General features: G+C 43.9%; 1 protein-coding gene across 9 annotated transcripts in view; it reads right to left on the bottom strand.

Moving 5' to 3' along the window:
- The window catches only part of mapk8ip3 (mitogen-activated protein kinase 8 interacting protein 3), a 221,257-nt gene that overhangs the window by 79,635 nt on the left and 114,202 nt on the right, over positions 1–27,420 (bottom strand). For all 9 annotated transcript variants that reach the window (XM_087997651.1, XM_087997645.1, XM_087997649.1 and 6 more), the window contains 4 exons: positions 13,118–13,175; positions 8,602–8,754; positions 5,882–5,948; positions 1,669–1,799 (listed from right to left, as the gene is read on the bottom strand). In XM_087997651.1, coding sequence (XP_087853777.1) covers positions 1,669–1,799; positions 5,882–5,948; positions 8,602–8,754; positions 13,118–13,175 — 409 coding nt within the window. The remainder of the gene's footprint in view (positions 1–1,668; positions 1,800–5,881; positions 5,949–8,601; positions 8,755–13,117; positions 13,176–27,420) is intronic.

Raw genomic sequence — 27,420 nt, 5'->3', positions numbered from 1 at the left:
GTAAATGACACATCGAGCACATATTATCCCAAATGGTCAACTTGCTTAAAACCACAATTACTGTCAATTCAGTGAAACTCAGTCCGGCAGAAAATTCCTGGGAAACACTTTCAATCATTGCATCCAGCAAAAACATTCCAGGGGTCAGGTTTCCTTCCTCTCGTTTGTGCTTTGCCTTTGTAATAGTATTACATTGTAACCCCTGATTCTTGCCATTTCTTCTGTGTCGACCTCTCTCCCGACTTTGATGGTCTCTGGGGTGTTCATTTATCTGGCAAGGTTCAACGCTGCGCTTGTAAAATGTTCAATTTCTTCCTAGTTGAGATAGCCTTTCCTAGTTAATTTGCACTTTGCAAATTTCCTTTTTAAAATGGATGCTACTCTATGCTGGTCAATAAGCTATTTGTTTATATATATATAATCCCTAAAGTGAGGAAACAGGCCATTTGGCCAAACAAGTCCACACTGACCCTCTAAAGAGCATCTGACCCAGACCCATTCCCCTACCCTATTGCCTACACATCCCTGGATACAATGGATAATTTAGCATGGTCAATCCACCTAAGTTGCACATCTTTGGACTGTGGGAAGAAATCAGAACACCTGGAGGAAACCCACACAGACACGGGGAGAATGTCTGTGTGGAATTTGCACAGTCCCCAGAGGCTAGAATCGATTCCTGGTGCTGAGAGACAGCAGTGCTAACCACTGAGCCACCGTGCTGCCCCTTCTAATACCAAGGCTCCATTGTTTTCAAATTCTGTGTTTTAACCAACTCTACATCTTGATGTAAATTAAACCAAGTACAATTACATATTGGGCCAAATAGAAGAACACTTGATAAGAGGGGTAGCACGGTGGCTCAGCGGTTAGCACAGCTGCCTCACAGCTCCAGGGTCCCAGGTTTGATCCCAGCGTTGGGTGACTGTGTGTGGAGTTTGCGCATTCTCCCCATGTCTGCGTGGGTTTCCTCCGGGTGCTCCAGTTTCCTCCCATAATTTAAAGATGTGCAAGTCAGGTGAATTGGCCACATTAAATTGCCCACAGTGTGAGGCACATTACTTCGGTGTAATTATAGGGTAGGGGAATGGGTCTGGGTGGGTTACTCTTCAGAGGGTCAGTATGGACTTGTTGGGCCAAAGGGCCTGTTTCCATACCATAGGAAATGTAATCTAATCTCCAATTAATCTGCACTTTTTTTTTGTTTTAAGAATGCCTGAGGAAAAAGGGAAGCCATTTGGGGATGAAGCTGGTTTCGGTCAGTAACCCAGGATGGGCTTTGGCAAATCCACAACTCATTCCACATCTCAATGGTCTCGCTCATGCTGATGTGGTGGTGGCTGTCAGTACCAGCACTTCACACATCCGCAAAGGCCACCCGCACCCCCAATTCGTCTATCAATGTCACTGCATTCACTTTACAATACTGGGAATCCATCAGCACTGAAAGATAACAAGGAAATGCCAAAATGTCGAGATTATCAACACAGCACGTGCATGAGGGATTAGCATTCAGCAAGATCAGGTCATGTGCCAGTTATATTCGGGCATGCATCACACCATTGTACCCATTGCTGTTCAAAGAAAAAGAAACAGCGATAAAGCCACCACAGAGACGCTGCACAACACCCACTTTGCCCATCGATGAGATAGGATCCGCCTTCCCACCTGATCATCTCAGTCCACCTGACAGCCTCCTGCAGCTCCATTAACCTCTCCTTGTACTGATTGCGCTCCATCAGCACCCTCGCCATCTCCACCCGGGTGAAACGCCGCCTCTGGGCCACCTGCACATCATCCTGTAGGTTATGGAAGCATTGCTTCATCAGAACAGGTAAAAACCAGCACCTCCTACACACTTTATTAGAGCAGTGAAGTGAATTGAACACATTCAACAGAACCCTGCTCCGGACTGGAAACCACTGCATAAACGTGAAACATGAAAAACAAATGGGAGCAGTGCAGGTGCAGTATCTTCTTGGTTTAGTTAGCCTCGTTACCTTGCCCTGGTGTTTTCTCTCTCCTTGTGCAACTGAAAAGAAATGACAGGCAACATCTCCAAACCACACCCCTCTAACCAAATACTGAAAACTACATTGAAATAGCCTCAAACGTGTGTTAGTTGCTGTGGTCGACTCATTTTCTGCTGTTTCCCTCATCCCCATGGGCATTCATTTAGGCAGCAGCACCCCACTCCCCCAGGAGCAGAGTTGTTTTGCTCTCCTTTCAGCATTTACATTGTCGCTCTCGCCGAAAGGTGGCCTGCTATCTGACTCGACAGCAGTCTGCCAGTGACTCACACAGACAATACAGCAGGGAGAACAGCTGAGCCAGCAACTGCTTGGGCCCCAGCCGACATTTATTCAATTTTACTGTTATTTATCTAACTTATTCAGGAAGTGATTGAGTTCTCGCACACAAGAGGGTGGGGAGAAGGATAGCAGAACACAGTCAGAAGCCACACGACACCAGGTTACAGTCCAACGGGTTTATTTAAAACACAAACTTTAGCAGCATCAAAGAAGAAGGAGCAGCGCTCTGAAAACTTGCGATTTCAAATAAACCTGTTGGACTGTAACTTGGTGTCGTGTGACTTCTGACCTTGTCCACACGAGTCCAACATCACAGCAGAATATAGAACACAGCCAGAACTGAAAGAAAACTATAACGTGGGCAGGATACATCAGCCATTATAATTCAACACTATCTGCCCCTGTTTGAAAACGGGCTGTTTTATTCAGTATTAAACTGTTAACACTTCAGTGCACTCTCAGCCTTCAGTGTGGTGAAACACGGCCACAAAATATATTTGCTTGCAATTGTATCGCAAAAGGTTCTTCAGTTTCTGATCCACGGTTTCGCAATTCATGATGCTTACTAGGAACAGGAGGAGGCCAGTCAGCCCCTCAAGCCTGTTTCACCATAGTTCATCTCTTAGCTCAACTTCATATATCTTAGTAGCTTTACTTTGCATAATTTAATCTATCTCAGATTTAAAATTAACAACTGATCCAGCATTTGCTACCATTTGTGGAAGTGTTCTCAAAACCTCTACCACCCTTTGTGTTGAAGTGCTTCCTAACATCCCTCCTGAGCGGTCTGACCCCTTTTTCACAGGTTATGTCCCCTAGTTCTAGAATCCCCAACCAATGGAAATATTTTATCTTCCTCTATCCAGTCTTTCCCTGTTAATATTTTGAAGACTTCGATCAAATTACCCTTAACTTTCTAAATTCTACAGAAAACAGGCCTCATTTGTACCATCCCTGTGCTCCATACAATGTCTCAACCCACTGTCTGTGGCTGCAGCCAGCAATGGTTTCATTTCATCAAACAGGGAGGCAATGGCCTGGTGGTATTATTGCTGGACTGTTAGTCCACAGAGCCAGATAACGTTCTGGGGAGCTAGGTTCGAATCCTGCCACAGCAGATGGTGGAATTAGAATTCCATAAACATCTGGAATTAAGAATCTAATGATGACTATGAATCAATTGTCGGAAAAAACAATCTGGTTCAATAACGTCCTTTAGGGAAGGAAACTGCCATCCTCTCTCGGTCTGACTCACAGCAATGTGGTTGACTCCACCCCACTAATCTCAATGCATTGTCCTCCGCCATTTCTGCCATCTACAATCAGACGCCACCACCAGAGATACGCGTTCCGCAGAAACCAATCCCTCCATGACTCCCGCATTAGGCCCCCACCCTCCACCTTCCCTTGCCATCGCAAGCAGTGTAAAATCTGCGCCCTCACCTCTGTCCAAGGCTCCAAAGGATCCTTCCACATCTGACGGAGATTTTCCTGCACAACCAAACACCTCATCTACTGTGTCTGTTGCTCTTAACGTGGTCTCCTCTACATTGGGGAAACAGGACGCCAACTCACAATGTTTCAGGGCACATCTCTGGGACACATGCACCAAACAACCCCACTGCCATGTAGCTGGCCATTTTAACCTCCCCTCCCATTCTATCAAGGACATGCAAGCCCTGGACCTCCTTCACTGCCACTCCCTAACCACCCGACACCTGGAGGAAGAACGCCTCACCTTCCACCTTGGGACCCTCCAAACACACGGCATCAGCGCTGATTTCACCAGTTTCCTCATCTCCCCTCTCCCCGCCTTATCCCAGTTCCAACCTTCCAACTCGGCATCGCCCTACCTGTCCATCTACCTTCCCACCTATCCACTCCGACCTATCATCATCACCCCTCCACCTGCAGATATCTACCCGTCACCTTCCCAGCTATGTTCCCGCAGGCCCACCACCATCCTATTTATCTCTCAATCCCCTTCCTCACCCCCTCCCTCAACATTCCTGATGAAGAGCTTATGCCTGAAATGTCGATTCCTCTGCCCCTCAGATGCTAACTGACCTGCTGTGCTTTTCCAGCACCACTCTTTAACTCTTAACTGTTCTCTGGGTAATTAGGGATGGGCAACAAATGCTGGTTTGGCCAGTGACGCCCTCATCCTGTGAATGAATAAAGGGGGAACAAAAATCAGACTTGTCTTCAGTTAGGATTAGTGACGACATCTGACTAATCTTGTCTTTCTTGTGGCACTGAAAAGATAGGCATATACTCCCACAGCCCTAAATGCCCTGAGGGGGTAATGGAGTTCCTCTTCCTTCATCACTGCCATCAATCTGGTGACAACACTCTGCAATGCTGTAAGGTTTGTTTGATAAAGTAGACTGACTAGCATAAACATACCATGGAATGCGCTGGCAAGAACTCCCCTCCTGACTCCCCAGAGCTATCTACAAGCACGAGTCAAGAGTAGGATTGAATACTCCCCACTTGCCTGCAGCTCTAATTCTCAAGAAAGTTCAAGTATTCAGGACATAATAGACCCCATCCACCGCTCTCACCATTCACTTTCTCCGCCACTAACACACACAGTCGGCAGAATGCACCACCTACAAGATGCACCGCAGCAAGGCTCCTTCACCAGCACCTTCTAAATCTCTGCCATCGAGAAGGATAAGAGCAACAGATACATGGGAACACCACCACCACCTCCAAGCTCCTCCCCATCCTGACTTGGAAACACATCACCATTCCTTCAGGTTCACTGGGCCAAAATCTTGGAACCCACCCCCATCCCCCCACAGAGCTGTGGGTGTCTCTGCACCACACACACTGCAGCAGCTTAAGTTGGTAACTCACCACCACTTCCTCAAGACAGCAAACACAACAGTGCAGTAATGAAGGGGCTAAACAAAGAACTGCTCAAGGGAACAATTACAAACGTAGTTCGCTGGTGAGTTACAGTCCAGATTCTGGAATCTAATTGCCATTAATCCTCCAGTGGCTGGAAGATGACTTAAGGAAAAAAAAAATCGATGGACTATCCAATCACAGCACGACTACTTTTCTCTAACATCGGTCATGTCTGTTGCTGAGGTGAAATGTTTCGTGACTTTTCCCTTTCTGACACCCACCAGAGGCTATTCTTTGGGAAGTTACCCTGCTGTTGTGACTGGGAGTAGCAAACAAATCTGAGTTGCAGCCAGAGATCTGGGAGGTGGATAATTCTTGTACATCCGGACAGATTGTAAGGTATCCAAACTGGATGGAGTCTAACAAAAGGCAATCTGAACAGCGATCATTACAGAACCACTCCAGGGAAAAACAGGAGGACTGCAAGTGTTACATCACAGGTATTGCTGCACCAGAGAGTTGCTACTTTAGGGACATACAACCTGTAGTCACTGTTAACTTTGTGCACATAAAGACTGGATTAAAAACGCACTTGCGTGGCTCACTCATCTGTAGCTGCCATTCGGACATTCCACTGGAACCAAATGGACGACATCCATCACTCTGCAGCTGAACAGCCATTGACAATCTAGCACACAGCATCGAGAACTTACGCTTACATCCTCCAGTTCCTCTCTGCCTTCCTTGTTATTCAGGGCCACAATAGCTTCGGACTTAACCCTAAAAGACATAAAAGTTAATTGGAGATGGAGAGAGTCCCATCTGATGATAGCAGAAGAATATCAGAGATCAAAGCTCACTGGGAAAAACACCTCTCCCTCATTCATTTTAATCCACTCAATAAAAGCTAGCGAGTTTTGAGAAGATTTGTAGTGCACGTTTAGATTCTGGTTGTAAGTTTGCGCACTGAGCTGGAAGGTTTGTTTTCAGATGTTTTGTCACCATACTGGGTAACATCATCAATGAGCCTCTGCTGAAGCGCTAGTCTTATGTCCCACTTTCTGTTTACGTATCTTGGTTTCTTAGGGTGGGTGATATCATTTCCTGTTCTTTTTCTCAGAGGTTGGTAAACAGGGTCCAAATCGATGTGTTTATTGGTGGAGTTCTGGTTAGAATTTGGATTAGTGGTGCTGGAAGAGCACAGTAGTTCAGGCAGCATCCGAGGAGCAGCAAAATCGACGTTTCGGGCAAAAGCCCTTCATCAGGAATAAAATTGAAGGGCTTTTGCCCGAAACGTCGATTTTGCTGCTCCTCGGATGCTGCCTGAACAGCTGTGCTCTTCCAGCAGCACTAATCCAAAGTCTGGTTTCCAGCATCTGCAGTCATTGTTTTTACCTTCCGGTTAGAATGCCAGGCCTCTAGGAGTTTTGCGTGTGTCTTTGTTTAGCCTGTCCCAGGATGAATGTGTTGTCCCAAAGTGGTGTCCTTCTTTGTCTGTGTGTAAGGATACTAGTGATAGAGGGTCATGTCTTTTTGAGGCCGGTTGGTGTTAGTGTATCATGGTGGCCAGTTTTCTGCCTGCCTGTCCAATGTAGTGTTTGTTACAGTCCTTGCATGGTATTTTGTAAATGACATTTGTTTTGCTGGCTGTTGGTATCGGGTTCTTTAGGTTCATCAGTAACTGTTTTGGTGTATTGGTAGGTTTGTGGGCTACCATGATGCCAAGTGGTCTGAGTAGTCTGGGAGTCAGCTGAGGTCTGGTGAGCTCTCTCTCTGTGCTGGGAGTATCTTGCTCCACGTTTTGTGTTTACTGAGCAGCAAGGACAGTTTTTTTTTTACTAGACAGCAGCAAGTTGTGTATTGAAAGGGATTACTGTTTATTAAGTGCTTTATTAAATCCACAAAATTCATCTCATGAAGATTCGGCTTCCCATCTTATCGAATACACCAAACAAGGTCGATCTCGAGACCGAAGCAACTCACTGCTGACTGTGACCTGTCTTCACAGTGGAAGCTGGGTGCCAACATTTCAAAGACACACACACTCCACAGTCACAAATATTACCATCTGACATGTACCAGCCTCATAGAACCCTCATGGTTCCCATCCCCAAATCACATACAGGAAGTTTTTGCCCCAGAGGGTGCCCCCAGTAACCCTCACTGTAACTCAGTGGCAAGGACACACTGTGCTCAGGAGCACACTCCCAGCTCAGGGACTGCACCAGGCTGCATCTCCACCTTCACACTGTCAGCGCTCTCACTCACTCTGAGCGGACGTGGATGTTCAAAGCATCCCTGTCTTGTTTTGCTGTATTTTTTGCCCCTTCAGCCAGAGATATCAGGCAAACAGTAAGGCTGGATGGCTATTTACTGCTTAACACAGACAGGGCCAGGAAGCTGGTCAGAGTTGGCAGCAGCTCTCCATCAAAGGCCTTTGTTCAAGGCAACCTGGCACAGGAAGTGGAGGACAGTCTTGGACAGGGTGCCAGGGAGGGTAAGGATCAAGACGTTCACCACGTAAGAGGCGAGGAGCCAGATATCAGGCATCCCATGACCTGTCCTGACCATAGCTGCCCCCTTATGGGCTATTTCCCTTTTGAGAATGGAAGAGACAGCTGGTAAGGGATACAGAAGTGGGTGACACAGCTGTAACAGGTTTTTGTGCAGAGTCCTGATTGAGGTACTAGGCAGTGCAAAGGGCATGCGGGGGTTAGTGGTCTCAGGGTTGGGAGAGGGTGAGGGACGAATAGAGAGGATGAGCCTTGGGAGCTGAGTTCATTAGCAGAGATGGACCGAGTGTGAGGCATGGGAGAAAGAATAGCAACATTTACAGTGCTGGAGTGGAGAAGGATATTGACCTTCTTCCTAGAGCACTGGGTATTCCTCCAACCTTGGAGAAAGTGAGGACTGCTGATGAAGGGCTTATGCCAGAAACATCAACTCTCCTGCTCCTCGGATGCTGCCTCACCTGCTGTGCTTTTCCAGCAATGCACTCTCAACCCATTTCTCCAACCTTGGACCAGGCTGGCAGCTTTTGGCATCATTGCACCTACTCTTGGTCCCAGGTAACAGGAAGTCCCATGGGCAGGCGCAATGGATGCTGGTCTTGCGGCAGAGATCCGCCAAATGGCGAGATGCCTCTGAAATGGGTAGAGTGGGAAATCCACTAGATCTTGGTGAAAATCCCTCCAAAAACCTTGCATAACTCATGCTTGGCCAAAGCAAGTGTCTTCATAAGAGGGAAGGTGTAACACCAGGAAATTACATCATAGCTCCACCCACTGGTAACTCTAGACAAATCTGCACATTTTTAGATGGAGATTTCCTCGTTCTAGTAAGAGCTTTCGATGGACAGCATGTCCCATGCCCCAAGCAGAGCTGTCTACGATAAGGAAAAGGTCCAATAACAGATGATGACACACTATCTCACCTCTTCAGTTCTTCCTCCAGTTCCTTCATTCGGTTCTCAACCTTGGCTTTGGCTTGTTTGACAGTCTCCAGCTCACCTTTCAGCACCTCTTGCTCACTCGACAGCTCATCCACCTTGGCAATCAGGTCATTCTTCACTATGTTCAGGGCATTCCTACAAATGGAATGAAGATCACCAAGTTAAGTCACGTTCAAGTATAAAAAATGAACCCCAAACACCAACAATTCTCATTTAAATGCCGATCAAAGACTAGCCAGAAAATCTCTCTTTGGGTGAAAGAAATGACATTGATTACTCTCTTTGTTCAGTTATAATTGTGTTTCAGAAAAGCTTAGCTGACAGATCAAAACAATAAAATTAAGACGTGTGCAGAAACACTAATGATGGGGCTGCTGTAAAACTGGCCATGACTTAGGACTCAGAAGGATAGAAAACAAACCCCTCTTTGCTCAAGTCTTACACAGCTCATTCTAACATCACTCTCAGGGGAGAGATCAGGTACATTCCTGCATTCAGTCTTGTGCCTGAATAGAGGTGACCCATTCGCTCTACCTAGACCTGAAACGTTTAAATCACTAGCCTCAGCAAATGTGTTAAATGGAGCAAGGCTGCCTTTTAGTGTTTCCAGTTTCTGAATTTTCAGCTGAAGAAACTGCAGATGCTGGAAATGAGAAACTGCTGGAAAACCTCTGCAGGTCTGGCAGCTGAGTTTTTCCAGCAATTTCAGTTTTTGCTTCTGAATTTTCAGCTCCTCCTCTGTCACACTGTCCGTTAACTCCATCCCTTTAAGAGACTGACAACGATACTCTCCTACTCAGTCTCTCCCCATCTGGGTCTCAACTGGATTTATTAATAGCTAAGTAACGCAAAAGGCTGAGGGCATTTGTGGCACATTGGCAGTGTCCCTACCTCTGAACCTGGAAACCTGGGTTCAAGTCCCAACTGCTTCAGAGGGGTATCTTAATATGCCTGAACAGAGTGATTAGAAAATATCTGAGCCTCAAAGTTTGAGTGCTAATTTCACCAAGTATTCACTTGCTCTTAAAGCAAACAATTTAGAATGGATTTACACCTCCCATAACAGCCAGCCCAAACAGTCTGAGTTTTTTTTAAAGCCTTACTGCAAAGAATAGCTTGGAGAAAAAATATCAATGGGTGAAAATTTACATGAGCTCCAATAGGAGCAAACAATCTCCACCAACTAACGATTAGCACTCGGGGGCTCCTAAGCGCGTGCCAACTGTTAAAAGTAAAATCTGCCCTAGGTTCTATCAATACAAGGAAAACTAGCCATTTGGATACAGAACTGGCTCGAAGGTAGAAGACAGAGGGTGGTGGTGGAGGGATTCTTTTCAGACTGGAGGCCTGTGAACAGCGGTGTGCCACAAGAATTGGTGCTGGGTCTACTGCTTTTCGCCATTTATATAAATGATTTAGATGTGAACATAGGAGATGTAGTTAGTAAGTTTGCAGATGATACTAAAATTGGAGGTGTAGTATACAGCGAAGAAGGTTACCTCAGATTACAACAGGATCTTAATCAGATGGGCCAATGGACTGAGGAATGGCAGATGGAGTTTAATTTAGATAAATGTGAGGTGCTGCATTTGGGAAAGGCAAATCAGGGCAGGATTTATACACTTAGTGGGAAGGTCCTGGGGAGTGTTGCTGAACAAAGAAACTTTGGAGCGTGGGTTCATAGTTCCTTGAAAGTGGAATCGCAGGTAGATTGGAAAGTGAAGCAGTAGTGTTTGGTATGCTTTCCTTTATCGGTCAGAGTATTGAGTACAGGAGTTGGGAGGTCATGTTGTGGCTGTACAGGACATTGGTTAGGCCACTCTTGGAATACTGCGTGCAATTCTGGTCTCCTTCCTATCGGAAAGATGTTGTGAAACTTGAAAGGGTTCAGAAAAGATTTACAAGGATGTTGCCAGGGTTGGAGGATGTGAGCTATAGGGGGAGGCTGAATAGGATGGGGCTGTTTTCCCTGGAGCATTGGGTACTGAGGGGTGAACTTAGAGGTTTATAAATTCATGAGGGGCATGGCTAGAGTATGTAGACTACGTCTTTTCCCTGGGTTGGGAGTGTCCAGAACTAGAGGGTATAGGTTTAGGGTGAGGGAGGAATGATTTAAAAGGGACCTAAGGGGCAACTTTTTCACACAGAGCATGGTGCATGTATGGAATGAGCTGCCAGAGGAAGTGGTGGAGATGGTACAATTACATCATTTAAAAGGCATCTGGATGGGTATATGAATAGGAAGGGTTGAGAGGGAAATGGGCCAAATGCTGGAAAATGGGACTAGATTAGGTTATAATATCTGGTCAGCATGGACAAGTTGGACCAAAGGGTCTGTTTCTGTGCTGAACATCGCTATGACTCTAATGTGTTCCAGCAAAATTATCCAGTTATTTGTAACAACTGGAAGAATGTAAATCTGTTACATTCAGAGAATGTTCACTGGACTAATAGCTAGAATGAGCAGGTTGCCTTCTGAGGAAGGGTCAGACGAGGCTTGCATCTGCTGGAGTTTAGAACAGTGAGAGGCAACTTGATTAAAATATACAAGGTGCTGAACAGTAAGTAGCGTGACAACGCTGTGTCTTTAATAGGTGACTTTGTTCTTTGTTTTTGATGAGATGTTGTAAGGCAGAGGCACCAAACTGTCTACCAAGCCCACAAGGAGTAAGCAGCTTGGGAGGCCTTGGGCTTTTTGTAAAAAATTACTCCAGTCTGAATGGGTGTGGTAAGCTCGCTTAGATCAGGATTTCTGCATATGTGTTTTTTTGTCAGTAGCATCAGAAGCTATTGGGGTCTCAACAGAGTTGGAAGCTTCAGTGAATGTCTCTTGGCTGATATTCTCTCCGAATCTGGATGTACGTTTGCTCGCTGAGCTGTAAGGTTCGTTTTCAGATGTTTCATCACCACACTAGGCAACTCTCTTGGAATCTTCTGTTGATATTTTATTTCCCCCTGGATTGGAGAACTATATGTGAGAATCTGTGTCTGAATTCGCCTTTTTGGCAAGGGGTGTGTTTATGGGATGTTCATATATTGGAAAAGTTAATTTAGCAGTAGTTATTGTATCTATTATTTTGTTAAGTTTTCCAATAAAATTATTCGAGATCCCTCTTTCTTTGGTAGCATTTTTAACTACAGTGTTTAAATAAATTGTGTTTTTGCTTAATGGCGAGTAGTTTGACCAGAGACATTGCATCTGGGACAGGCTCTTCACATTTGCCTTTAAAATAAGGAAAAGTTAGGGTCTAGGCTACCTTCGCACAATATTTTGACAGGGGTCTAGTCTGGCCCATAACAGCAGGGATGGAGTGGATCTTACGAGTCAATGCAGAACTAGGTATCACTGTTTAAATATCAGAGGTCACCCAATTTGAATAGAAATGAGTCGTCAACCTTTTTCACATTGGTGCAAATGAAATATGTATGCTTTAAATTAATGAAGCTATCGAGTGTTCAGAAATGTTCCCTTACTCTCTCAACTTCCTTTCACAGTCATTGGATGATATGGATATTCCTGGAAGCTGGATGTAGCAACGTACCCCGATATATAACACAGGTTACTAAGGGAAACACAACAATTTCTTCTTTCTACATCGAAGGGAGGGTTGGTAACATTTGCAGATATTGATCGTCTACACTGTGATTGTACTTACAGCTCAACATATTTATTTGGCTGTTTAGCTTGTCTAATGAAGGGCCCATTCTACTATATTTAAAAATTCAATTCAGAACAATTTAGGTTAGGTGATATAGCCAAGCAGTCAAAATGTCATAATTACGATTCTCCACGGCATCCTTGGGCTCTTGCAATACTAGACAGGCAAACACACATTCCAGACCACAGGGAGAAGGGAGACCGTGATTGGGAGATGCCGGTGTTGGACTGGAATGTACAAAGTTAAAAATCACACAACACCAGATTATAGTCCTACAGGTTTAATTGGAAGCACTAGCTTTCGGAGTGACGCTCCTTCATCGGGTGACAACCATCTGATGAAGGAGCGGTGCTCCGAAAGCTAGTGCTTCCAATTAAACCTGTTGGACTATAACCTGTTGTGAGATTTTTTAAATTATTAACGGCAGCTTAGTAGGTGAATGTCAGAAAATTACTCAGAATGCAAACTGAAAAACCTGAGGTAGACCATCACAAGGATATATTAAACAAACACTTTGGTAGCATCCCTGCCTCTGAGCCAGGGGGCCTGGTTCAAGTCCAATCCGCTCCAGAAGTGTGTAATAACATCAGTGAACAAGCTGACTGTAAAATACCTAAGACTGTACATCGGTTGCATAGCATGAGGATATGTATTGATATCATTGACCACATCACCAGAATGATGCTCCAACAAATCAGTGCTCAGTGAGAATATAACAAGGATGTACACAGGCATCCGTAGTTACACTACACAAAGGAGTGTGACAGCACTTGGCACTTTATGAGAATCTGTCTAGGTTTTGGTGAGTTCATATTGTAAACGTAAAATGTGTTCCTTACTTCGTTTCCAGAAGGTGAGTGTTCTCCATAATAAGATTCTCAACTTCCTTTCCCATTCCTGGAAGAGGCATAAATGGTTTTCGTTCAGTACCTGTATTAAGGTTCTTAATATTAAAGCACACAACGTACACATACAGACACTGATACCTACACGCACACACACACAAATAAGTAAAAATAGAAATGGATATTCCATTCAACACCTTCTCTAGCTAGTCACTGTTGACTCAAACTTTGCAGCTGGAAGTTATGATATTGTGAAATGCCTCATCATATTCATATTCATTCACACTTGAGAGCTGTGGTATAAAAGCATGACTGGAACATACAGACCTCCAACCACAGGTGAATTGTAGAAAGCACATGCAAGCCAGTGATTCCAGCAGCTTCTTTGTAATATATTATTTCATGGGATTCTGTCAGTCATTTAATAGCTGCTCAATTGTGACATTTCACAGATAATTCAACTGGGTTTAGATTTTGCCGTATAAAGAACAGTGAGGAAATAAAATGCCTCCATTTTCATTTTTCAAAAGGCAACTCTCCCTCCACCTGCAGTGTTTAAAGATTCAAGCAGCCAATCTCAGACCCACGAAATACTGGCTCAGAGCTGACCCCCTAGTCAGCATTTTCATTTTTTCTTTTGTTGCCTTTCCTTCCCCAGTAATGACAGGAGGCTCACAGTGCAATGTGACTCCAAGGATAGTAGAGGTCTTCCAGGATACAGCCAAGTGGTGGCTCCTCATACTATAGAGAAGGTGAGGACTGCAGATGCTGGAGATTAGAGTCGAGAGTATGATTCTGGAAAAGCACAGCAGGCAGCATCAGAGGAGCAGGAGAATCGACATTTCGGGCATAAGCCCTGCTGTGCTTTTCCAGCACTACACTCTCGACGCTCCTCATACCTTCCCTCATACACGAAGGGACAAAGGCTTAACTCAGCAACAGTGAGGACCCCCATCTTTACACTGCCTTTGATACAAAAATGCTACAAATCAAGGCACAGAAGGTGGATCAGAAATGGGCAGGGCAAACTTGGAAATCAGAAACAGAACAGAAGCCTGCTTGGGAAAATAGGGTATGAGGTTTCTGGGACAGGAGGCAGAGAAATGTGATAACGAAACTTCAGGATAGGATCCTGGTTGCTGAAAGCTTTGGGGAAAAGTCAGAGGACAATGTATAAAAGACCAGAGGCAGATGGGTTCCTGAGGTTCTGTGATGCTTGACTTTGGTTTCTCCCCCCCCCCCACCACCCTTTTTTATTGCCCAAAGCGAGGTGCTATAGCATTAGAAAATCAAAGGGAAATCAGATAAGGAGATCTCTGATTCGATTCACACCTCGATAGAACCACCCTCAAATTTTACTGCTGTTAGTGAGAGCTGTTCACCACTCCAATGTAAGGGGACACAGTGGAAACTGGTACAGCTGAAGTCGACTGAACTGTGCAGAGGGCCCTTCATAACCCATCATGTGAAGATGCTGGTGTTGGGCTGCGGTGGAGGAAGTCCGAAGAGACACGATACCAGGTGATTTCAAATAAATCTTTTGAACTACAACCTGTGGCCATGTGACCTCTGACTTTATAACCCAAACATAGCCCTCAACCCCAACAAAAACCAATTCAGAAACTACATTTCTGACGTTCAGAATCAGAGACAAACACCAGCATTCTGCCAACATTGCCTTTTCATCAAGAATAGGGGTAAGAGTTTGATTCTAACTAGATCCTTTTATAGTGTTTGAGGGATAGATACTGGCCAGGATACTCCCTTACCCTTTTTCAGACTGTGTCAGGGATGTTTCACACCCCACCTGAACAAGTAGCTAGGGACTTGGTTTAACATCTCATCGTAAGGATGACACTTTCAACATGTAGGGAACTTGAACCTCGTGGCTCAGAAATGAGAGTGCTACCCACTGAACTACAGCTGACGTTATGGGAGCAACCTCACACTGATTAACATTTACTGAATAAAACAACTAAAGCAGTTACTTGGAGACTAAAAACATTCAAGTAGGTGGCTTTGTTACACAAAACTTTCATTTTCAACAGAGACATGTGCTTGAACCAAAAGAAAATCAATTTTCCAGAAAGGTGAGAACTGTTGTGGTTTATCAACAAAATGTGCAACAAGTTGCACCAAAAAGTCAGGAAACGTAATGTTCATGTGATTTGGATACCTCAGAATCATCAATAACTGTAATTCTTAGACATTTTGCAAGTCTCCAGCACTTCTGCATGATGTTAATTTGTTTATTAAAGTTACATTTCCATCCAATCCACCGTAAATCTCTAGCTTGTACAAGCATCATTCTAACCAACTGTTACTGAGCTACAGTATTAGTTTATACAGCTTCTATACCCTACTTCAGGTCCATATCATCTCATATCAGCAACTATAGATATTTCTAATCAATCTGTTCAAATATGTTAAGATACATCTCTGACACACATGGAACTTGAACCATGACTCTGACAGCAACTTGATGACTAAGCTACAACAGCTCCCTCAATAACTGTATTCACTCCTTTGATCATTCTTTGACTCCCCACTCTTCAAATCATTGCGCTGTGCAAGGGCTCAATTCATACTTTTTGATCTCATGTATTCGGAAGGACAAGGATTGATTAGGGACAGTCAACATAGCTTTGTGCATGGGAAATCATGTCTCACTGACTTGATTGAGTTTTTTTGAGGTAGTAACGAAGACGATTGAAGAGGACAGAGTGATGGGCATGATCTATATGGACTTCAGTAAGGCGTTCAGCAAGGTTCCTCATGGTAGACTGCTAGCAAGGTTAGACCTTATGGAATACAGGGAGAACTAGCCATTTCGATACAAAACTGGCTTGAAGGTAGAGGATAGAGGGTGGTGCTAGAAAAGCACAAGTCAGGCGGCATCGGAGGAGCAGGAGAATCAACATTTTGGGCATAAGCCCTTCATCAGAAAGTGGAGGGTTGCCTTTCAGACTGGAGGCCTGTGACAAGTGGTGTGCCACAAGGATCAGTGCTGGCTCCACTACTTTTCATCATTTATATAAATTATTTAGATGGGAACACAGGAGGGATAGTTAGTAAGTTTGCAGCTAACACCAAATTGGTGGCGCAGTGGACAGCGAAGAAGGCTACCTCAGAGTACAACAGGACCTTGATCAGATGGGGCAAGAAGTGGGTAGGAGTTTAATTTAGATAAATGTGAGATGCTGCATTTTGGAAAGTCAGGACAGGATTTATACACTTAATGCTAAAGGTCCTGGGTAGTGTTGCTGAACAAAGAGACCTTGGAGTATATGTTCATAGTTTCTTGAAAGTGGAGTCGCAGGTAGACAGGATAGTGAAGGCGGTGTTTGGTATGCTTTCCATTATTGGTCAGAGTATTGAGTACAGGAGTTGGGAGGTCATGTTGCGGCTGTACAGGATATTGGTTAGGCCACTTTTGGAATACTGCATTCAATTCTGGTTTCTCTGCTATTGGATGATGTGAAATTTGAATGGGCTCAGAAAAGATTTACAAGGATGTTGCCAGGGTTGGAGGGTTTGAGCTGTAGGGAGAGACTGAATAGGCTGGGACTGTTTTCCCTGGAACATCGGAGGCTGAGGGGTGACCTTATAGAGGTTTACAGAATGATGGTGAGCATGGATAGGATAAATTGACATGGTATTTCCTCTGGGGTAGGAGAGTCCAAACTAGAGTGCATAGATTTAAGGCGAGAGGGGAATGATTTAAAAGGGACCTGAGGGGCAACATTTTCACTTAGAGGGTGGTACATGTATGGAATGAGTTGCCAGAGGAAATGGTGGAGGCTGGTACAATTACGACATTTAAAAGGCATCTGGATGGGTATCTGAATAGGAAGGGTGTAGAGGGATATGGTCCAAATAATGGCAAATGGGATTAGATTAATTTAGGATATTTGATCTGCCCCAAATGGTCTATCTCTGTGCTGTACAGCTCTGTGACTCAGAGTCTAAGTGAAGCTGAGGCACTGAAACAGACTATTATTCTAAAATCAGTCCATGCTTTTATTTGCTCTCCCCATGGGCAAAAAATTTCCTTTAGTGAGAACCATGAAAATCTGGTTTGTTTCAATTCTTAATAGTAGCAGTTTCAACCTGTTCGTCTAATGAAAACCATGAATATTCCTGATGTAGCCTCAGGAATTCCTTCACTGCTAAAGTTGCCTCAAAGTTTACTTTCTTCTTTTGCCTCCAAAAAAACACTTATTTTGAGCTCAAGAATTAATTCTCCAAAAAGCTCAAACCTCAAACCTCCAACTTCATATACCTCCTGGTTCTTTTGTTTCTGTCCTTCTTCAGTTTAGAACAATTACTATGGTCAACGTTTCTACAGACTTTGCTTAGTCTTTCTGAATGCAAAATTTTCCATCCTACACTCTTCACATCCTCCTGCTCCACTGTGATTGAATCAAAATGATAATTTTCTGAGCTAGTACAGCTGATACAAAGACAGAGTGCTGGGGAGATTCGGCAGATCTGGCAGCATCCCTGGAGAGGGAGAAGCAGAATTAACGTTTCGAGTCCAAAATGGTTCTTTTGCAGAACCGATAAAGTTGAGTGTGTGTGGGCTTTGGTGGATTTGAACCCTGATTTAGCCAATTCTGTCCTACTCATTCCCTCACCAACGCCCCGCCCCCCCCCCCAATCCCTTGTCACCAGCATATAAATCATTTTCCAGTCTCTTTCAGTTCTTAAGACTCATACCAGACTCAAAAATGTTAACTCTCATTTCTTTCTCCACAGATGTGGAGTTTGTTTCTGCTTTTCTTGCAGATTTCCTGCATCCGCAGAATGTTATTTTTATTGCAGTATTATAGCATATTGTTGCAGCGATTACATAGTTATTATAACACTGCTGATAGCAACTCTCAGGACAAACAAAAGCTCGACAAGATTCTGCCCAGTTTCTCCACATCCCACTTAACATTGCCATGCCAACGGTTTTGGAGGGAGAGCAGCACATAAGACCCAGCAGATGGGTGGCCTTTCTGTTGCCGGTTTGTCTACCCCCAAGCTGTCTGACATTTCTTGGGTGATGTCCGGCTGCCAGCTCATTCTTGGAGCTTTTAAATAACCAACTAACGGTCACACCAGGTGTCATACCACCCCTGCTGGCAGTTTACCTTTTTCTTGAGGGGGGAGCACCCACGTCCATGCGAGAAGCTCAACGACTAGATCAGCGTGAGCTGGCATCTGGCAAGACGATTGGCAACTGGACCTCTTTCTGAGAGTGCCCTCTGTCTAGAGATTACACCCACCTACCCATTCTACCAGCCACACATCCTCTTGAACTCAGCATACCTCTCCCCCCATCCTAACCTAAAATGTTTTTTAATTCCTGAAGCATAATTCAAATTAACAGATCATTTAAAATTTTTAACACAATCATGACTTCATGTAGGCAACACTAGTAATTCTCTGGCACTGCCATTGATCAAGCTGAGGAATTTCCCTGCATATGAAGCATTAGGCAGTGGCAATGGAACAACAGGTGGCAGCAGCTGGGTGTTGAAGGGAGTCCACAACTGTACTATCTACATTTACTTCAAGCTCAAAGACGTGCCACAGCAACTCTAAACTGGAACACTCTTTAGCACAGAGACTGTGCATTAGGCTGCTTTACCAGGGACTCAGATTATTGCTTGTTCAAGAGTAGCCCACAAAACTTGCACCTGTCTGACCACCCTTTCTTTAAAAGCCTCTGCCTTTCTGTCTTCGACACCTCTTCAACAAACTTTGGATGACCTTTCCAAATAACTCCTCAGCTCTGGGAAGGAGCTTGCCAATGTTTTAGCCATGAGAAAGAAGAGACACAAAGACAAAGACAAAGCTTCATCAGGATTGGGAAGCAAGAACCAAACTTAGAAAGGGAACAACAATTTACACAGTCTTTCCTTTCCAAGTTTGGTTTTCTCTGTCCCTGTCCTCATGAAAGCAAGACAACAAAAACTTTGACGTCTACTATCTTTTAAAGTAATATTTATATTCTGTACTGCAAAGCTTTATTCCTGTGAAGTGTACATGAAAGTTGCTGCTTACAGTTCTGAGGAATCATCACTGGACCTGAAACATGAACTGATTTCTCTCCACAGATGCTGTCAGACCTGCTGAGCTTTTCCAGCAACTTCTGTTTTTGTTTCTGCTTACAAAGGCCTGTCTTAAAGGTTAAATTTCACGCACATGAATCAAGAGTTAAACCAGAGGTATATCCATACACACTGGGAATGAGCTAACAGTCGCAACAGTTGTGCACTGTAGTCGTCCCCTGAATACGAACAGAGTGTAGCTGCTGGGGATATCAGATGGCACCAGCATAGTTCTGTCTAAACCTTGGAAATCTTACAGACCATTTCCACCATTGCGTTGAGGTTTCTGACAGAAATCCCACCCAAATACCAACGATGCTCCTGCACCAGTGCAACGAGAAACAACAGCATTCATACCAGACAGAACGCAGTTCTCAAATGCATAGTTCTCTTAGCGAACTCCTCCACCAGAGAGTGGTGCACAGAACTTCATGCATCTCTGGCCTCTGTGCACCCATCTGTACTAGGCTGCCACATTATCCCACCTAAATGCCAAGGGTCTGTAATTGAATCACTCCTGCCTGTTGTTTCAGTAACTTTCGGGCCTGCTGGAGTGGGCTTCTGTTCTGAAGAGCACGCTGCATCTGTGCTGAGTGCAGCAATGCCCCTGTTTCCGGGCCACCCCTCACTGATGAAGGATGATTGTACAGGGAGCAGGTCACGCTAGCAGCAGTGGGGTCATGTGCACCTGTGACTGTTCTCTCAGTCCCATCATCTTGCAAAGTGAAACGTATCACAGCAGTCTGACCTTTCAGAAGAGGTACTCCTTCAAGGCAGGGGTGCCAAGCTTTAACAGGCTACAAGTTCACAAAGTAAATAAAGGTAAGACTTTATTATAGGCTTCTCACTCTTTTCTGTATTGAATGCTGGGGAGTGCCAACATCATAGTCCGTCAAAGAGGTCAAATCCCCTTGGGCTGTCCTTGGATACAATGACACTTCCTGCAGCATTCTTTTTAACAAAAGCATCGGTGCATTTAACATGAATAGATTAACACCTTCCTGGGAGGCTAAGCCGACATTTATTGCCCAAAGGACTGTTAGGAGTCATTCACATTGCTGTAGGTCTGGAGACCCCAGTCCAGGTAAGGTCAGATTTCCTTCTCTCAAGGACATTCGTGAACCAGATGGGTCTTTATGACAACTGAAGGCGGTCACCAATAGACCAGCTCTTTGTTCCAGAATTTACGGATTTCAAATTTCACCATGTCCCCAGAATAGAGGGCTGGGATTCTGGATCACTAAGCCATTGTCACTACCACTAGCCACCACAAAAATACATTTGCTGCAAATTTATTCATCATTCATGTACCGTCAATGCAAAGGATAATTTCAAACCCCTTTTACATTAACGTATTTGTAAGAACTCGAGACATCCTCTCCCTCATTTGAATGAGGTGTTTAACAGCGATGATAAACTCAGAATAATTTTTACTCCACATCCAGGCTTTGAACTGTGTTGTAGTTCAAATATGAACTGAAAGAAACCGGAACAGGAGGAGAGTAGATGGTCTGCTCTGCCATCCAACGGTATCACAGCTGATTTTAGACTATAACTCCATTTTCTCCCAGCCAATACCCACATCTCTTCAATCCCTGACAGGCCAGAGAACAGATTTGCAAGATGCAACGCCAACTCAGATTTTGGATTGATACTGAAATAAAAGTCTTCTCTCTTTCCCAGGGATTATAAAATAAAAGCCCACTCCCTTCGTACATTCCCTTAAAATGACTTTGAACTGTCATGACCAACAAATGAATAATCTCATTCAAAGGTATAGCCACAATAACAAGTGTTGGAAAATCGGAATGTTGTTAAAAGACAGTGTGGAGATTGGATTAGATCAGAGAGTCATAGAGATGTACAGTATGGAAACAGACCCTTCGGTCCAACCTGTCCACACCAACCAGATATCCCAACCCAGACCTACCTGCCAGCACTTGGCCCATATCCCTCCAAACTCTTCCGATTCATATACCCATCCAGATTCCTTTGAAATGTTGCAATTGTACCAGCCTCCACCACATCCTCTGGCAGCTCATTCCATACACATACCACCCTCTGTGTGAAAAAGTTGCCACTTAGGTCTCTTTTATCTCTTTCCCCTTTCATCCTAAGCCTATGCCCTCTAGTTCTGGACTCCCCGATCCCAGGGAAAAAGACTTTGTCTATTTATCCTATCCATGCCCCTCATGATTTTGTAAACCTCTATAAGGTCACCCCTCAGCCTCCGCGCTCCAGGAAAAACAGCCCGAGTCTATGCAACCTCTCCCTACAGCTCAGATCCTCCAACCCTGCCAACATCCTTATAAATCTTTTCTGAATCCTTTCAAGTTTCACAACATGCTTCTGATAGGAAGGAGACCGGGATTGCATGCAATATTCCAACAGTGGCCTAACCAATGTCCTGTACAGCCACAACATGACCTCCCAACTCCTGTACTCAATACTCTGACCAATAAAGGAAAGCATACCAAATGCCTTCTTCATTATCCTATCTACCTGCGACTCCACTTTCAAAGAGCTATGAACCTGCACTCCAAGGTCTCTTTGTTCAGCAACTCTCCCCAGGATCTTACCATTAAGTGTACAAGTCCTGCTAAGATTTACTTTCCCTAAATGCAGCACCTCACATTTATCTAAATTAAACTCCATCTGCCACTTCTCAGCCCATTGGCCCATATGGTCCAGATCCTGTTGTAATCTGAGGTAACCCTCTTCGCTGTCCACTACACCTCCAATTTTGGTGCCATCTGTAAACTTACTAACCATACCTCTTGTGCTCACATCCAAGTCATTTATATAAATGATGAAAAGTAGTGGACCCAGCACTGATCCTTGTGGCACTCCACTGGTCACAGGCCTCCAATCTGAAAATCAACTCTCCACCACCACCCTCTGTCTTCTACCTTTGAACCAGTTCTGTATCCAAATGGTTAGTTCTCCCTGTATTCCATGACATCTAACCTTGCTCACCAGTCTCCCATGGGGAACCTTGTCAAATGCCTTACTGAAATCCACATAGATCACATCCACCACTCTGCCCTCATCAATCCTCTTTGTTACTTCTTCAAAAAACTCAATCAAGTTTATGAGACATGATTTCCCAAGCTCAAAGCCATGTTGACTATCCTAATCAGTCCTTGCCTTTCCAAATACATGTACATCCTGTCCCTCAGGATTCCCTCCAACAACTTGCCCACCACCGACGTCAGGTTCACTGGTCTATAGTTCCCTGGCTTGTCCTTACCACCCTTCTTAAACAGTGGCACCACGTTAGCCAACCTCCAGTCTTCCGGCACCTCACCTGTGAATATCGATGATACAAATATGTCAGTGACAGGCTCAGCAATCACTTCCCTAGCTTCCCACAGAGTTATAGGGTACACCGGATTAGGTCCTGGGGATTTATCCACTTTTTTGCATTTCAAGACATCCAGCATTTCGTCCTGTGTAACATGGACATTTTTCTAGTTGTCAAATCTATTTCCCTACATTTTTTATCTTCCATGCCCTTTTCCATAGTAAATACTGATGCAAAATACTTGTTTAGTACCTGTACCATCTCCTGCAACTCCACACAAAGGCCACCTTGCTGATCTTTGAGGGGCCCTATTCTCTCCCGAGTTACCCTTTTGTCTTTCATGTATTTGTAAAAACTCTTTGGATTCTCCTTAACTCTACTTGCCAAAGCTATCTCATGTCCCCTTTTTGCCCTCCTGATTTCCCTCTTAAGTATACTCCTACTTCCTTTATACTCTTCTAAGGATTCACTCGATCTATCCTGTCTATACCTGACATATGCTTCTTTCTTTTTCCTAACAAACCCTCAATTTCTTTAGTCATCCAGCATTCCCTATACCTACCAGCTTTTCCTTTCATCCTAACAGGAATTTATTTTCTCTGGACTCTCATCTCATTTCTGAAGGCTTCCCATTTTCCAGCTGTCCCTTTACTTGCAAACATCTGCCCCCAATCAGCTTTTGAAAGTTCTTGCCTAATACCATCAAAATTGGCCATTCTCCAATTTAAAACTTCAACTTTTTGATCTGATCTATCCTTTTCCATCACTATTTTCAAACTAATAGAATTATGGTTGCTGGCCCCAAAGTGCTCCCCCACTGACACAGTGGTCCAAATATGAATGGAAGTGATGAGAGTGCTCATATCGACTTTGGCACATCAGGGCCAGCTAGCTCTGCCGGATGTGATCCGGCAATTGTGCCGACAGTCTTGCCTTATTTCCCAAGAGTAGGTCAAGTCTTGCACCTCCTCTAGTAGGTACATCCACATACTGAATCAGAAAACTTTCTTGTACACACTTAACAAAATCCTCTTCATCTATACCCTTAACACTTTGTCAGTCCTAGTCTACATTTGGAAAGTTGAAATCCCCTACATAACTGACATCTCCTTACAAGTTTGTTTCTAAATTTCTCGCTGACTATTAGGGAGTCTATAATACAATCCAATAAGGTTATCATCCCTTTCTTATTTCTCAGTTCCAACCAAATAACTTCCCTGGATGTATTTCCGGGCATATCCTCCCTCAGCACAGTTGTAATGCTATCCCTTATCAAAAATGCTACTCCCCCTCCTCTCTTGCCTCCCTTTCTATCCTGGAACATTAAGCTGCCAGTCCTGCCCATCCCTCAGCCATGTTTCTGTAATTGCTATGATAGCCCAGTCCCATATTCTTAACCATGACCTGAGTTCATCTGTCTCTTGCATTGAAATAAATGCAGTTTAATTTATTAGTCCTACCTTATCCCTGCCTGCCCTGTTTGACTCACTTCTATTCTCAACTGTACCAGTCTCAGATTGATGTCTTTCCTCACTATCTCCCTGGGTCCTACATACCCCCACTTTACTGGTTTAAATCCTCCCAAGCAGCTTTAGCCAATTTCCCTGCCAGTATATTAGTCCCCGTCCAATTTAGGTGCAATCCGTCCTTCTTGTACAGGTCACTGCTACCCCAATACAGCTTCCAATGATCCAAAAATGTGAATCCTTCTCCCATACACCAGCTCCTCAGCCATGCATTCATCTGCTCTGTCCTTCTATTCCTGCCCTCACTAGCTCGTAGCACTGGGAGTAATCCAGATATTACTACCCTTGAGGACCTCCTTTTTAAATTGCTGCCTAACTCTCTCTGATCTCCCTTCAAAGTCTCAACCTTTTCCCTTCCTATGTCGTTGGTTCCAATGTGGACAATGACCTCTTGCTGGTCCCTCTCCCCCCTGAGAACATTCTGCACCCTCTCTGAGACATCCTCGATCCTGGCACCAGGTAAGCAAGACACCATTCTGATTTTTCACTGCTGACCACAGACATGTCTGTCTGTACCTCGGACTAGAGAGTCCCCTAAGACAATCAATCGTTTGGAACCAGACGTACCTCTCATTACATCAGAGCCAGTCTCAATACCAGAAACTTGGCTGTTCGTGCTACATTCCCCTGAGAATCCATCGCCCCCTACATTTTCCAAAACAGCATACCTGTTTGAAATGGGGATCGCCACAGAAAACTCCTATGCTACCTGCCTACCTCTCTTACCTTTCTTGGAGTTAACCCATCTGTGTGACTGTAACGGAGAATTTACCCCCTTCCTATAACTGCCATCCATCACATCCCCTTGCTCTTGTAAATCCCTCATTGCTTCTCCAACCAATCCATTCAATCTGATAGGATTCGCAACCAACAGCATTTATTGCAGATAAAACCTTAGTAACCTGTAAACTCTCCCTAAACTCGCACAATCGACAAGAGCAGCATATCACTCTACTAAGGGCCATTTTTGTTTCGTTCAATCTACACACCCAGAAAATAGCACTGTCTTATTCCTCTACAGAACACTGCTCCAGGTTAAATTAATACTTATGGCTTATATTTTAAGTTTAATCAAGAGACATAGTTCTATAAAACATACAATCAAGAAAGAACCCACTCTACTCACTACTGCAGACTTATTTTAAGGCCATTCTTAAAACATCCACTTATCTGTCTCTGTGCTATGACTTCCCCCAACAGGTGCGTCTAAGGTCAGTTGTGAATTTCACTGTTTTTTAATTTTCCCAGATGCACTCCGATGTCCAGCAATACATGAATTCAACGAAAAAGGCAGTTACAGATAACTCTGTCAGTTAGCAGTGTGGGCTTCTTTCTCTGTCTCTCCTGTACTGACCTCACCATATGCTTCCTTCGTCTGTTCTTCTCCCTTTTAAAAGTGCTGTTGTTTTGACTTTTTTTTCTCCAAAGTTCCAAAACAATGCAACAGCATATAAAATACTAATTGCTACTCCTGGAATTCGAGGAAATCACCTGAAAAAAGGAGCAGCTGTAACAGCCAGCAATTCTTCCTGTCTTCCATCTTGGATTTGTTGAGAGGATTACTTGGTGGAAAATGGTGACACTGTAATCATTGCTTCAGAATCAAGATGGCAATGTTAATATACAGGGGGGTGTGTTCCAAGCCCATCATGGTAGCTGGTGGAATTTAAATTCAATTAAAACCTGGAATTGAAGGCTAGTCTCAAAAATGTTGAGAATGACATTACCATTGATTGTTATAAAAGCCCAACTGTTTCAACAGAATTTTTCAGGGAAGTAAACCTGCAATCATTAACCTGATCTGACCAACAAGTAAATCCAGAAGAATGTGATTAAGACATGATTTCGTTCAAACATATGGGATTGTTGACAGGGTAAATGCTGAGAGGATGTTTCCCCTCATGGGAAAGACTAGGACCAGAGGGCACAGTCTCAGAATAAAGGGGCACCAATTTAAGACTGAAATGTGGAGGAATTTCTTCTCTCAGAAGATTGTCTGTCTTTGGAACTCCTTTCCATGGACAGCTGTGGGTGCACAGTCTTTGGGTATATTCAAGGCTGAGATAGATAAATTCTTGGTCAGGAGGGAATCGTGTGTATGAGGAAAGGACAGGAAAGTGAATGTGAGGAATGTCAGATCAGCCATGGTTCTATTGAATGGTGGAGCGGGCTCAAGGGGCCGAATGGTCTGTTCCTACTTATTATGCTCTTACGGGATCTGGCAATTGTGTCCAAGTGAGAACGTAAATGCTTTCATCAGATATACTGCGGGAAATGTTCTTATAACTAACAACATAACTTATCAGCATTATTTGTGCTGAGAAAGGGTCACCAGACCTGAACCATTAACTCTGACTTCTCTTCACAGATGCTGCCAGACCTGCTGAGTTTTTCCAGCAACCTCTGCTTTTGTTTCTGATTTACAGTGTTCGCAGTTCTTTCGGTTTTTAACTTATCAATTTGATGAGTAAAGCTGAAGTCGACTGAAACTGTAAATTATAAGTGTCGTTGTCATAACATTTCCTCTGTCGGTCAAAAAAATTACATCAATCCTTAAAATATAATGTTTACAACATACATGAGCATGAGTGTAAAACAGAAATTGTTGAAAAATCTCAGCAGGTCTGGCACCATCTATGGAGAGAAGTCAGGGTTAACATTTTTGGTTGAGTGACCCTTCTTCAGAGTTGCTGATAGCTATGAAAAAGTTGTTTTTTATGAAGAGGGTATGGGAGTGGGAGGGGGTAAGGAATAAACAATAAGTGGGAATGGAGCCCAAAGAGAGAGAGAAGAGCAGTTGGACAGACGAAAGACAATGATCAGTCTAAGAGATTAAGTAGCCATACTTTGTGTGTAATAGCTGACCGCATGATAAGGTCATGTGTGTGCGTGTGTATGTATGTATGCTGGGGTTGGGGGGGGATTTATACATGGGAGAAGGTGTCCCAGGTATGAGAATTAACAGCTAACTGCAGTCCAAAATACTGAAAGCTCTCATTCAAAAGCATACCACAAGATTTTTAATATCAGTGCCCCGGTTTTACTTTCCCTTGCTGTGTTTTAGAATATAGAACAGTACAGCACAGTCGAGGTCCTTCGACCCTCAATGTCATGCCAGCCTTTTATCCTATTCTAAGATCAGACTAAACTACATAGCCTTAATTGAACTATCCACCATGTGCTTATCCAAGAGTCGCTTAAATGTCCCTAAAAATGATAATTATCTCCTAATCAAACTGTTCAGGCAAGTTATTACCTGTCTCTGGAGCAGGTGGGATTTGAACTCAGATCTCCTAACTCAGGAGGTACATACACTACCACTGCATCATCTTTCTTGCAGGTTTATACTTCTAAGTTAAATTCAAT

The sequence above is a fragment of the Chiloscyllium plagiosum genome, unplaced genomic scaffold, assembly GCF_037043375.1.
Source record: "Chiloscyllium plagiosum isolate Xiang-an unplaced genomic scaffold, Cpla_swu_hap1 HiC_scaffold_20, whole genome shotgun sequence".
Taxonomy (NCBI): domain Eukaryota; kingdom Metazoa; phylum Chordata; class Chondrichthyes; order Orectolobiformes; family Hemiscylliidae; genus Chiloscyllium; species Chiloscyllium plagiosum.
This window is presented reverse-complemented; position numbering and strand designations above follow the sequence as displayed.